Source organism: Epinephelus fuscoguttatus, linkage group LG4, assembly GCF_011397635.1.
Source record: "Epinephelus fuscoguttatus linkage group LG4, E.fuscoguttatus.final_Chr_v1".
Classification (NCBI taxonomy): domain Eukaryota; kingdom Metazoa; phylum Chordata; class Actinopteri; order Perciformes; family Serranidae; genus Epinephelus; species Epinephelus fuscoguttatus.
Window position 1 is genome coordinate 13,208,399 of NC_064755.1, and position 12,112 is coordinate 13,220,510.

General features: G+C 40.8%; 3 protein-coding genes across 3 annotated transcripts; 1 reads left to right on the forward strand and 2 right to left on the reverse strand.

Annotated features, from left to right (window-relative positions):
* Positions 1-450: 450 nt before the first annotated feature.
* LOC125886822 (histone H2B 1/2-like) lies at positions 451-828 on the forward strand. The gene has a single exon (XM_049573147.1). The coding sequence runs from the start codon at positions 454-456 to the stop codon at positions 826-828; it is 375 nt and encodes a 124-aa protein (XP_049429104.1). The 5' UTR covers positions 451-453.
* Positions 829-3,787: 2,959 nt separating this feature from the next.
* On the reverse strand, positions 3,788-4,439 carry LOC125886800 (histone H1-like). The gene has a single exon (XM_049573124.1). The coding sequence runs from the start codon at positions 4,437-4,439 to the stop codon at positions 3,843-3,845; it is 597 nt and encodes a 198-aa protein (XP_049429081.1). The 3' UTR covers positions 3,788-3,842.
* A 5,593-nt stretch (positions 4,440-10,032) lies between these two features.
* On the reverse strand, positions 10,033-10,413 carry LOC125886807 (histone H2B 1/2-like). The gene has a single exon (XM_049573133.1). It carries the CDS (start codon positions 10,411-10,413, stop codon positions 10,039-10,041), a length of 375 nt encoding a protein of 124 aa, XP_049429090.1. The 3' UTR covers positions 10,033-10,038.
* Positions 10,414-12,112: the final 1,699 nt, after the last annotated feature.

Genomic DNA, 12,112 nt, shown 5'->3' on the forward strand with positions numbered 1-12,112 from the left:
GGGATGTCAAAAAGTCTGGGTTGGGGAAAAGCCCATAACAGTGAACTCTGGCACATTTGAATTTTCAACACAGTGAAGAAGTATTAAAATGTCATCACTGAGACACAATTACTTTTTTCATTGACTACAACCTAACCCTAACAAATTTTTCTTGAAAATCTATACCCTGGGGAGAGAAAAGGTCCCTTAATTAAAGAATCACCCATATATCATTTATTATTGAAATAGCTTAATAATTTTATGTTTAACCCAACACCGACTATTTCTTTTAACTTTTTAAATAACAGGATTTTCTTTCTTCTTTCTCCCCCTCATCTACCCACTCTATTGTTTCGGAATCTGACCAATCCTGTGTGAGCAATAGCACAGTGACATTTGCATCAGGTGGATATAAAATGAACCCCCGGCGGACGGTGGCGCCATGTGTTACTGGAGAAATTTACTGTTGAGATTATGCCTGAAACCACCGTGAAAGCGCCCAAGAAGGGCTCAAAGAAAGCCGTGTCTAAGAGCGTCAGCAAGAGCGGCAAGAAGAAGAGAAGGACCAGGAAGGAGAGCTACGCCATCTACGTGTACAAGGTGCTGAAGCAGGTCCACCCCGACACCGGCATCTCGTCCAAGGCCATGGGCATCATGAACTCGTTTGTGAGCGACATCTTTGAGCGCATCGCCGGTGAGGCCTCCCGTCTGGCTCACTACAACAAGCGCTCCACCATCACTTCCAGGGAGATCCAGACCGCCGTCCGCCTGCTGCTGCCCGGTGAGCTGGCCAAGCATGCCGTGTCTGAGGGCACCAAGGCCGTCACCAAGTACACCAGCTCCAAGTAAACCGTCTTGTTGCCTCTGGGACTAAACCAACGGCTCTTTTAAGAGCCACCCACTTTATCTGAAGATCAGTTCTGTTGTAGTGGTGATATATTTATGAAAAACTTCTCACAAACAATCCTATACATGCCAAATACGATTTTTATGGTGTACAGACTCAATACTCAATTTCTGTACTGACACATGGTTTCACCCATCAACAAAACCTAAGACAGAACTGTTGTGTTGTCCTTAATAGTAAAATATTGCTGTCCCTCATACATCTGTCATTACCATCACACCCAGCATTTTAGAGAGCAATAAAGTTTCTACAAGCAGTTACTTACATTGTTGCATGCAAACTACATGTACCAGAAGAACATTCCCAGTCATGAGGCAGAAGCCTGACTTTTTCATGCCCACAAATGTAAGTAATTTGAAGTTCTTTACATCATGGTCTGAGAGTACGTTTATTAGGCGTCATTACCAAACAAGTTACTATTTGAGCATTTTAATTCAGTAATGGGGAATTTCACCTCATTTACATATATTCAGTGTGCAGTGTATGCTATCTAACCAATTTCAGATTCAGATTCAGATTCAGAATACTTTATTAATTCCCGGGGGGAAATTGTTTTTGTTCCAATGCTCCGTGCAAAGTAGAAATACAAATACAGCATGAATGGAAACAAGAGATAAAGATGAAGATATAAATAAAATACTAAAATAGACAATGAAATAAATAAAATAAAATATTAAAGTAGACATTAATATAAAATAAAATATTAAAGTAGACAACAAAATAATAAAATAGTAAAGCAGACAATCTGAAATATATACAATATACAATGAAATGGTTGTAGCGTTATAAATGAAATAAGAATGAGTAATTATATTGTGTGTTTTGTTTTATAAATAGTCAAATGAGTCCGATCATCAGAGGGAGGAGTTGTACAGTTTAATGGCCACAGGTAAGAATGACTTCCTGTGGCGCTCAGTGGTGCCTTTAGGAGCAATCAGTCTCTGGCTGAAGGTGCTCCTTTGTTCGACCTTTGTTGTTAGCTTAGCTAGGTCTAAATCCTCGCCATCTTTTGGCTCCAAAAAGTGATAATTGTCATTACCATCACGTGTCATTACCATCACACAAGTGGCTGTGATGGTAATGACAATCAGTGATGGTAATGACAACTTATCTGTTAATTATCTTATAACTAGAATATATCAGCATAATTTACCATTGAACACCCCAACAATTTTTTCTTGAAAATCTACCCTGGGGAGAGAAGAAGTCCCTTAATTGAAGAATCACCCATATATCATTTATTACTGAAATAGCTTAATGATACCTTATTAAACAGTGACCAACTGTAATTTACATAATTTTTTGTTTGACATTGTTAACATCGCCCCAGCTAAACTAGCTCAACGCTCAAAAAAATACAGAGACAAAATCAAGGAAGATCCTGAGAAATATCAGCAGTATCTTGAAGGAGAAAAAGAGAGATACAAAAAACACTACATAGCCTATGTCTCACAAATGCTGAGGAAAGCCTAGGGCTGCTGATTTCATCTATTGCTGTGCATTGATAAAAGTGCTACACATTTAGCCTATTTGTGAGTGCTAACGACTTTATTTTCTATTTTTGCTCATCATACTATAGGACATTTGAGTTGAGCATGCCAATTCTCTTTTTATCGCTTTGCTTTTTTATTGCTTGAACCTTTTTTATGTCTCGAACAAGCCAGCTGGCCATAAGAAGATAGTTAAGTAAGAAATACTGTGTTAGTTTACCAAGTGATTTATTTTAAAGAAGGGTTAAGTGTTGAAAGGTGTTGTTTTTAAAAGGTAGTATTTTCTTTTTCTTTTGTTTGTCATAAAAAAAAGAAAAACACCAGTGTTAATTTTTATGGCATTACCAAAACATGTTGTCATTGCCATCACAATACATTTTTTGATAGACAGAAAAGGTTGTTTCTTGTTATCTTGGGTCTTATCTCAACCATTGTGGTCATGTTAAAAAGTCTAAATTTGCATTTTCTGAAAAGATGTACATTGCAAATCAAATATTTTGATTAGTACACAACATTTCATTGTTGAGACAAGGTTCAAGTTTTATTAATGTCCCAAAGGGCAATTTAGGTTGCAGCAGCAGGAGGTACAAATACACGAGACATACAAGAGATACAGACAGGTAGCATGCGCACAGACTACTGACACAGACACAATCACTGAGCAGTAAGCAACAGGACTAAAGCAGGACTAAAATAGCTAAATTAAATTCTGGGCACACAGTGTGCAATAAAGTGCGCGAGTGACAGTAAATTGCACATGTCCCGTAAGTGCAATCCCTCTAAAGGGAGATAAAGTGCACAAGTGACACATTAACTGCACAAAAAAGTACAAGGCAATATATTAAAGTGTTAGAGAGAACATGTTGTTAAAATGTATTTTAAATGTACTTACAATTATTTAGAACATACTTCTTAAAGAGCATGTGTTGTGTTTACTGGAATGATTGTGAAAACTTTGCTTGTCATATCATTTTGTATTAAAATCAGTGTTTTGTGATGGTATGACATTTTGCTGTGACAATTTTGAAAAAAAGCATCATAATATCAAAAGTATCATGAAGTATGATCAAAGCTATGTTAAGATCGTTGATCCAGACTAATTAATAAACCCTTTGAAACACTTAAAGAAAGTTTAAAGAATATTATTTTTTCAAAATTCCAAGAGTGCCCTGAATTGAAGAGTCTCCCATATACCCTGATATAAATGGTATTCGTATTACCCACTTGGTAAGAAAAATGCACGAGTAATAGAGTCGAAAATACACTTTTTTCTTTTATTTGTTTCGTCTCGTCTTTTGATGTTAAAAAAAAAAAAAAACACCTTTCCCGTGATGTTGATTGTAAAGTCTTACTTTCAGAAAAAATAATAATTTTACAATAAATAACAGGCTGCTCTTTAAAGATGGTGTGGGTGGCTCTTAAAAGAGCCTTTTAGTGAGTAGTTTGTTGATGAGACTGATGACAGCTCACTTCTTCTTGGCTGCTGCTTTCTTGACTTTGGGCTTGGCTGCCTTCTTTGCGGGGGCTTTCTTGGCTGCAGGGGCCTTTTTGGCCACCTTCTTGGGGCTCTTGGTGGGCTTTTTCGGGCTCTTTGCAGCCTTCTTGGGGCTCTTGGCTGCTTTTTTGATCGCTGCGGGTTTCTTGGCCTTCTTGGGAGACTTCTTAGCGGCTGCTGGCGTCTTGGGCTTTTTGGCCGCTGCGGGTTTCTTGGCTTTAGGAGCGGCTTTCTTGGCCGGCTTCTTGACCTTCTTCGGTTCGGCAGCCTTCTTGCTCATCTTGAAGGAGCCGGAGGCCCCGGTCCCTTTGGTCTGGACCAGAGAGCCCTTAGCCACCAGAGCCTTGATGGCGGTGTTGACGCGGGACTTGTTCTTGTCCACATCGTAGCCTCCGGCAGCCAGAGCCTTCTTGAGGGCGGCCGCAGACACGCCGCTCCGCTCCTTGGATGCGGCCACAGTTTTCAGGATGAGATCGCTGACGCTGGGACCGGCCTTTCTCGGCCTGGAAGCTTTCTTCTTGGTGGCTTTGGCCGGCGCGGCGGCTGGAGCTGGAGCTTCTTCTGCCATAATGTTGCTGTTGCTCAGTGTCACTCGAGAGTCTGACTGGACTGTTGAAAACTCCGAGCAGGAGGCTGGACATAAACACGGCATGAGCACCGTGGAGACTCAACCCAGCCCGTGGCTCCTCTGTGCAGTGTGAAAGCTGGAGCACTTGTGTTTTCTCTTGACTGAGAAAAGGTGAAAAACTAAATGTGGGACAAGTGCTGAAGGCTGACAGTGAAGGGAGCCGATAGCGGACTTGTGTCTCTTCATATTCAAGTCATGTAGAGCTCTGATGCTCTCTGCATTTTGTCTGTGGAGCCTCCAAACCTCACTTATTCACCGCCGTGGCCAGCACTGCTCAGTTGCATTTCCCACTCATTTCTCTCCTAAAATGACTTCAAATGCATCACAGCTCCATCAAAGCCGTTTTCCAGCAGCAACCATCTGCTGTCGATGACTTTGGAATAAACTCAAATTATTCTGGTCGCAGCAAACACACTGATGATGGCTGCAGTTCAGTCAGACTTGTATCAAAGCTTCTGTGGCCGTGAACATGTCCTCTGCTGAGGACTACTGTTTATTAAAATGAATCATTAGTTTTCCTTTTTATGATCCAATACATTTACATGTCACCTGCCCGGGGAAACACAGGAGGCTTTAAATGTTAAAGTTACACTGTTTTACTGATATAGGTTAATTCCAGAATACTAGAAAACCTAATAAAGTGTCAATTATTATTATTATTATTATTATTATCATTAGATTTGAAAGGACTCACAGGCTGTGTAACAGAACAGAAATGTGTTTAATAATAGAAATAAATGAATACCTTTTGGTAGCAGAAATGCCTCCTGTCTGTGTGCACAAGCACCCTGGACAGCTTCTTCATACAGAGGGCCATGTACTGTGTGTGTGATTATATGTCAAATACATGCTCTCATCCCCATTCCTCTTTGTCCACTTGTGGTGCAGTGTTTGCAGTCAGACACATTTTGGGTTTGAATTGTTGCAGTCTGAGCTGGTTGATTCACTGTAACTGGAAAAAACTAAATTCAACATGTTGTGTGCATTTTATTTACCATACTGAGGTGAAGAAGTATCTGTATTTTTGATATACTAATGTTACACATGCACCCATGACCCTGTGATGCACTGAAATATCCTTAGTGACCAAAATCAGTGCAATAAACAAAACAAAACACTTCTCTCCAGTGTGTTACAGGTAAGCTGCAAACCCAGTCTCATCAATGACACAATTAGTCAAAAATGATTATAATAATAACAAACTTGAGTTTTCTGTCAGTTGGATTATGTTACTTTTCTCTGCAAGTGATACAGCAGCCCCAAGATGGTGAAAATACAGTTTAAATACCTCCACATTGCTGTCTGTTCTGAATGTGTCATGAATGGATTTCTGGCTGTCTTTTATTGTTTGTTTTGTTTTTAAACTTAATTTACAGAGACAGAAATTGTTTATTAATGAGGCAACATCCAAAATGTTTACCAGCTTTATACTAACTGTAGCGGATTTTAAAGTACACATGTTGAGTGAAATATTCTATAAATATTTTAGAGTTAAATAAGATGAGCTCAGATTTTAACCATGTGTTGAAGTGCATCACGTGTGACGTACTGCAAACTGACTAATTTTCACAGTGCAGCAGTAAAGACAAACCTTCAGGGAGGAACCTTTGACAGAACACAGTGTCTGTCAGGTCGACCTGTTGTTATTTCAGTCCACCTCAATCAGTGTGCATGGTATTTCCTCCTTCATCTCACTGCCAAACAGTGTTTCTATCAGGAGGCTCCTCTCTGTTACACAAATCTTCTCCTCTAAAATTAACTTTAGATTTTGGACAGGCAGGATCTCAGATTGGGATATTAAGTTGTTTTTAAAAATAAATAAACTTAATAATTTAATTATATTTATTGATTTATTTTCTGGGACATTTTTATATTTAATAATTCCACCATATTTATAATTATTTATTTTACTAAATATTGTTTTACTTGAGTCACTAGTCCAGTTCATTTGTAGGTTAATATATTCAGTTACGAAATCAGCATAAATTAATTTATAATAAGGGCCTTGTCTCGCCCTGCCATGTTTTTTGTCCCAATTTTTGGTGTTTCCAACCCAGAGAGCTCGTCTAGAGATACCAGCTGACACATTTTTAATAAAGGCAACAATTAACTGAATACTTAGGTCGACAGCACCCAGACCACCATGTTCTCTGCCTTTAAATAAGAGCTCATGTTTTGTGACCTCTCTAGTAGTGCCCCAGACCAAGTTTACACACTGTTTATTTAGTTTTCTAACAATGGTGGGGGGAGGAGGAAAGATGTTTGCTAGAAATAGGAGTTTGGATAGGATATGCGTTTTAATAATGTTGATTCTTGATTTATAATTAGTCTTTTTATTTTGCCACTTTTTGACTTCTTGTTGTACTATAGTCAGTTTATCATTCCAGTTATGTTCACTAGAGTTATTGTTACAAAAAGTTATACCAAGTATTTTAATTTCTTGTTTTATTTGAATATTTAGATCAGGTTTTTTGATTTCAGATCCGATCCAAACTCGGCACCAGAGGCCAGAGGCCAACTTGGCACCAGAGGCCAATTCGTACAAACTCAAATGGTTTCATAATACATCTATTTCTAACTGATTTTTAATTATGACCGTGACGTCATCTGCATATGCCATGGCTTTAACATTAAGGTTGTTATTTACATATTTGCCCGCTACTAGCGAATCAGAGTTAATAGGTTTAATTAACGGGCTTATTGCCAAAACATATAAAACGGCACTCAGTGGACAGCCTTGTTTTACGTCTCTTTCCACTTTAAAGGGTTCAGTTAAAATACCATTTAAGTTTATACACACATTTGATTTTAAATACAAACACTTGATCACATGAATAAATGCATTTGGGAAACCACAAGCTTTCATCACAGACCACAAATACTCTCTAGATACATAGTCAAAGGCTTTCTTTTGATCTAAACCTATGATATAAAGGTCACTCTTGTGGAAGAGCTCCCTCAAAGTGCACAGGTTATCCCACATAAAGCGTCCTTTGATTGCACATGTTTGTTCTTTTTCAATAATAACATCCAATATATCATTTAGTCTATTCATTATTATCTTAGCTAATATTTTATAGTCTGTATTCATAATAGTTAAATGTCGGTAATTATTTATATCAGTCTCGTCCCCTTTCTTATACAACAAACATAGCACACCTTCATAAAAAGAGTCACCAAATACACCACTGTGTAAACCTTCATTGAACATAGATGTGAAGAGATCTAACACGTCATCTAAGTATAACTGATAAAATTCAGTAGGGAGACCATCAAGTCCGGGGCTCTTTCCAACACTGACTTGCTGGATAGCCTGAACTACCTCGTCCCTTTTTACTTCTCCTATTAAAACATCAAAATTAACTGAGGAGAACCTGGATACAGACTCCAATAGTAATTTAACATATCCTGAATCGACGTGGATGTTTTTATAGGACTTTGCACATAATTCTTTAACCACCTCTCTTTTCTTTTTTTCATCATGAAATACATCTCCATCTTGGTTTTTTATAGCTTTAGTACATTTACTTTGAGTTTGTTTTTGTCCTGAATTGAGTGCATATATTAAATTCCCTCTATTTTCTATTTCAGTATCTTTACATATATTATACAACACAGCTGCTGATTAACAGGCTTTGGTCTGGGTTGTTGATGCTCGGCAGGTTGGGTAAAAGCCTGCTGCTGCTGCTGCCGCTGCTGCAGCAGCAGCAGCACCGATGGTTCGCGGGCTCGAGGGCCAGGATCTGCTGCCGTCTGTGCTGCAGCAGAGGAATATCCACCAGGGCCAAGCTGCTTTCTCTGCTGCTGATGCTTAGCTGGAGGTAGGTTTAGGGGCTGCTGGAAGGTGGGCTGCTGCTGATGCTGCCGGTCAATCGGGCCGGTCTGTCTCAGCTGCTGGTCGCCAGGCTCAGGCTGCTGCTGATCTCCGGAGCCACGTTGTAGCTAGGCAGGGCCAGGCTGCTGCTGGGCCGAGGAGCCACGCTGCTGCTGGGAAGTGGAGCTGGAGCCAGGCTGCTGCTGCTGCTGGACAGTGGTGCCGGGCTGATGGTGGGCTCTGGCCTGGTTGGCGTATAAGTGTGGACAGTTGAAGAAGATGTGGCCATTTTGACCACACAAATTGCACAGACTCTCCGAAGTGCAGGTCGTAGCTTTGTGGCCGAGGCCGCCACATTTCCAACAATTTTCCGTTGGCCACTGCTTTACTTGATGGTCAGGGGAACCACATATGAAACAACAGGCAGTCTGCCCCGGGTATATAATCCGCCCGTTGTAAGGGCCCATGGAGATGCAGTTAGGAATCTGTTTAACTTGGCCACCAGTGTCTTTGTGCAATCTGACTTTATATTTTCTCACTCCATACCAGATGTTTATCTAGTGGTTTGTTTATTTGGAGGATGTCACAGAAACGTGATAGGTAAAGTTCAACATCGTTATCTGGCACCCTTCCAGTCCAGAATTTCACCACCAGATTGATGATATCGAGCTGGATGGCTGACTCTACCATCCATTCTCGCCACTTTGGCTCACCTTGTTTAGTAGAGTGGACATCCAGGAAGACGTCTCACAGGAGCCTCTTGAAGGAAGATGAGCTCGAAGTCGCGTTTGTTTGGTAATGCTATGAATGAATAGACATCAGACGTGTTTATCCAACATGAGTCAAATAACAGTTCATCACCGACATAATCACGGGTAGGAAGCTCTCTCCGGTGCCTATATACTTTAGGCGAACCAAGAATTTTCCGTGCCTGGAGGCATACGTTGGCGTTCTGCCGAGGGGAACCATTGCGGTTCGCTGTCCAGCCCGGCGCAGGGAAGAGGGGAAGACAAAACTACAACTATTTTCCTCCCTTGCTTTTTTTTCTTTGCAATATGGTGACAGCCGAGGTCTTCTCCAGTTTCTTCTTTATTTTAGACGACCTGGTGCAGTTTCATGCTTTCTTTGAAAAAATAAAAATAAATAAAATCAGTGAATATTCTTATTGTTACACTTTGTTAGCTTAATTCCATCAAACATCAGTAAAGACCATGTCATATTAATCTAATATCTCAGATGGTTTTTCATAAATTGAGTTAAAACACTGAGAAAAGCATGAGTCAAAGAAATGAATTCTCTGAAAGATACTGGAAAAACTGTGTATACATAAATTGTTCATTGTTTCTCTTTGGAACCATTTGAGGGATACGTTTCTGAAATAGTGAAATTTTAAGTGTAGAAAATAGGACCTATCACTAAATGACTGAACAAAACCCAACGTGATATTCACACGAACACAATCTGTCAATACACCAAATGTAAATGTTAGAACATGAGCTTCTTACTGTAGCTTACTTCTGATTCTTCCCAAAGAGTAAATTTATCTATATTAGAGAAAAGATAGTGTTAAATTAAAATTCATGGTTAGCATGTGTGTATAGTTGACCATACATTGTAAAGACATCATCAACATAGCAACACTAAACACAAAGAGAACTGATCTTCAGATAAAGTGGGTGGCTCTTAAAAGAGCCGTTGGTTTAGTCTCAGAGGCAGCAGGACTGTTTACTTGGAGCTGGTGTACTTGGTGACGGCCTTGGTGCCCTCAGACACGGCATGCTTGGCCAGCTCACCGGGCAGCAGCAGGCGGACGGCGGTCTGAATCTCCCTGGAAGTGATGGTGGAGCGCTTGTTGTAATGAGCCAGACGGGAGGCCTCACCGGCGATGCGCTCAAAGATGTCGCTCACAAACGAGTTCATGATGCCCATGGCCTTGGACGAGATGCCGGTGTCGGGGTGGACCTGCTTCAGCACCTTGTACACGTAGATGGCATAGCTCTCCTTCCTGGTCCTCCTCTTTTTCTTGCCGCTCTTGCTGACGCTCTTAGACACGGCTTTCTTTGAGCCCTTCTTGGGCGCTTTCACGGTGGTTTCAGGCATGATCAGGACGGGTACGCTTTTTCTCAAACGTATGAAGCCTCTTACTGCAGAACGGCATATTTGTATCCACCTGATGCAAATGCCACTGTGCTGTTGCTCGCACAGGATTGGTCAGCTTCTGAGGCTGGGGAGCAATACAGCGGGTGGTTGGGGGGAGGAAGACGAAAGAAAATAGTTATTTAAAAAGAGAGGAAAAAAAGCAGTTACTGTTGGGTTTGATATAGTATAATATTATGTTACGATTTCACTACATTCACTGATGTTTTCCACTATATTCACTGACACAGTGTTAATCATATGGGGGGAGAGTGTAGCAGTCCTCTATTGTTTGATCCTGCTATTAAAACCATTTCTCTGTTCATTCTGGCCAAATGTCACAGCTCCCCGGAGTTGATTGGAGGGTAATTCAGGTCACCTCTTGTGCAGGGTGTGGGTACTGACTCCTGATTAAAAATTAGAGCAGCTTCGTGCTTTTCAACACCAACCATCAAGGTGTGACGATGCCCTTCCTAATGCTACAGAGTGCTGAGGAAACACACGCCCAGGACATTATGACCCTTCCTCAGTCAAATACTGATGCCATGTTAGCAAACACTGTCATACACAAACTCTGGTCTCTAGGCCCATTCAAGAATTCAGTGACGTCTTTTGCTGAGCTGTTGGAGGATGATTTTGAGCATCTTAAAACTTAAGTGGAGGGAATATTAAAGAATCCCTTTACACTAGGTCACCTGCATCTGAGCTATTTTTGTGCAAAAAGTTTAATTTGCCAAATGCTCACTTAACACCTGCAGGCCTTAAATAGTGATTTTATTTATGGTTTTATTTCACTGAGACCCAACATAACCCCTGGCCCACATATAAACACATATGTTCATTATCAAAGAGGATCAGAACCTTAGATTTGGTTCCTTACATTGAAAAAATAATAATAATATAAACTTTGTGACTTTCTATCAACATTTAAACATCTACCCTCAAGAGGATGAAGCGGTTAGAAGATTTAAACATCTTTATAGAAACTGAAATGGCTCAGGGGCGGCACGGTGGTGTGGTGGTTAGCACTCTCGCCTCACAGCAAGAGGGTTGTCGGTTCGATCCCGGGCGTGGGCGTGTGCGGAGTTTGCATGTTCTCCCTGTGTCAGCGTGGGTTCTCTCCGGGCACTCCGGCTTCCTCCCACAGTCCAAAGACATGCAGATTGGGGACTAGGCTAATTGATAACTCTAAATTGACCGTAGGTGTGAATGTGAGCGTGAATGGTTGTTTGTCTCTATGTGTCAGCCCTGGGTGTACCCTGCCTCTCGCCCAATGTCAGCTGGGATAGGCTCCAGCCCCCCCGCGACCCTCAAGAGGATGAAGCGGTTAGAAGATGAATGAGAATGAGAATGAAATGGCTCAGTCACAGAAGATGTTTACTAAACAACTGATGAATATTCAAAAGGAGCTTGGAAGCATGTAAACGTGTATCTAATGTAGAGTGTGTCCAGATAACACAAAAAGTCAAAGACAATATCTTGTCTGAAAACCTCTGTGACACAATGTGGCTGAAAACACAGGATATGAAAATCAGTGTGGAGTTTAAAATCAACTTTTTCTTGCCTAAATCTACAAGACTGCAAACCTGTCTCAGTCCTGTCTCAGTCCAACCAGAGTTGTTGAAGAGGAGGTCACATGACAGCTGGATTGAGGAGCAGAGAG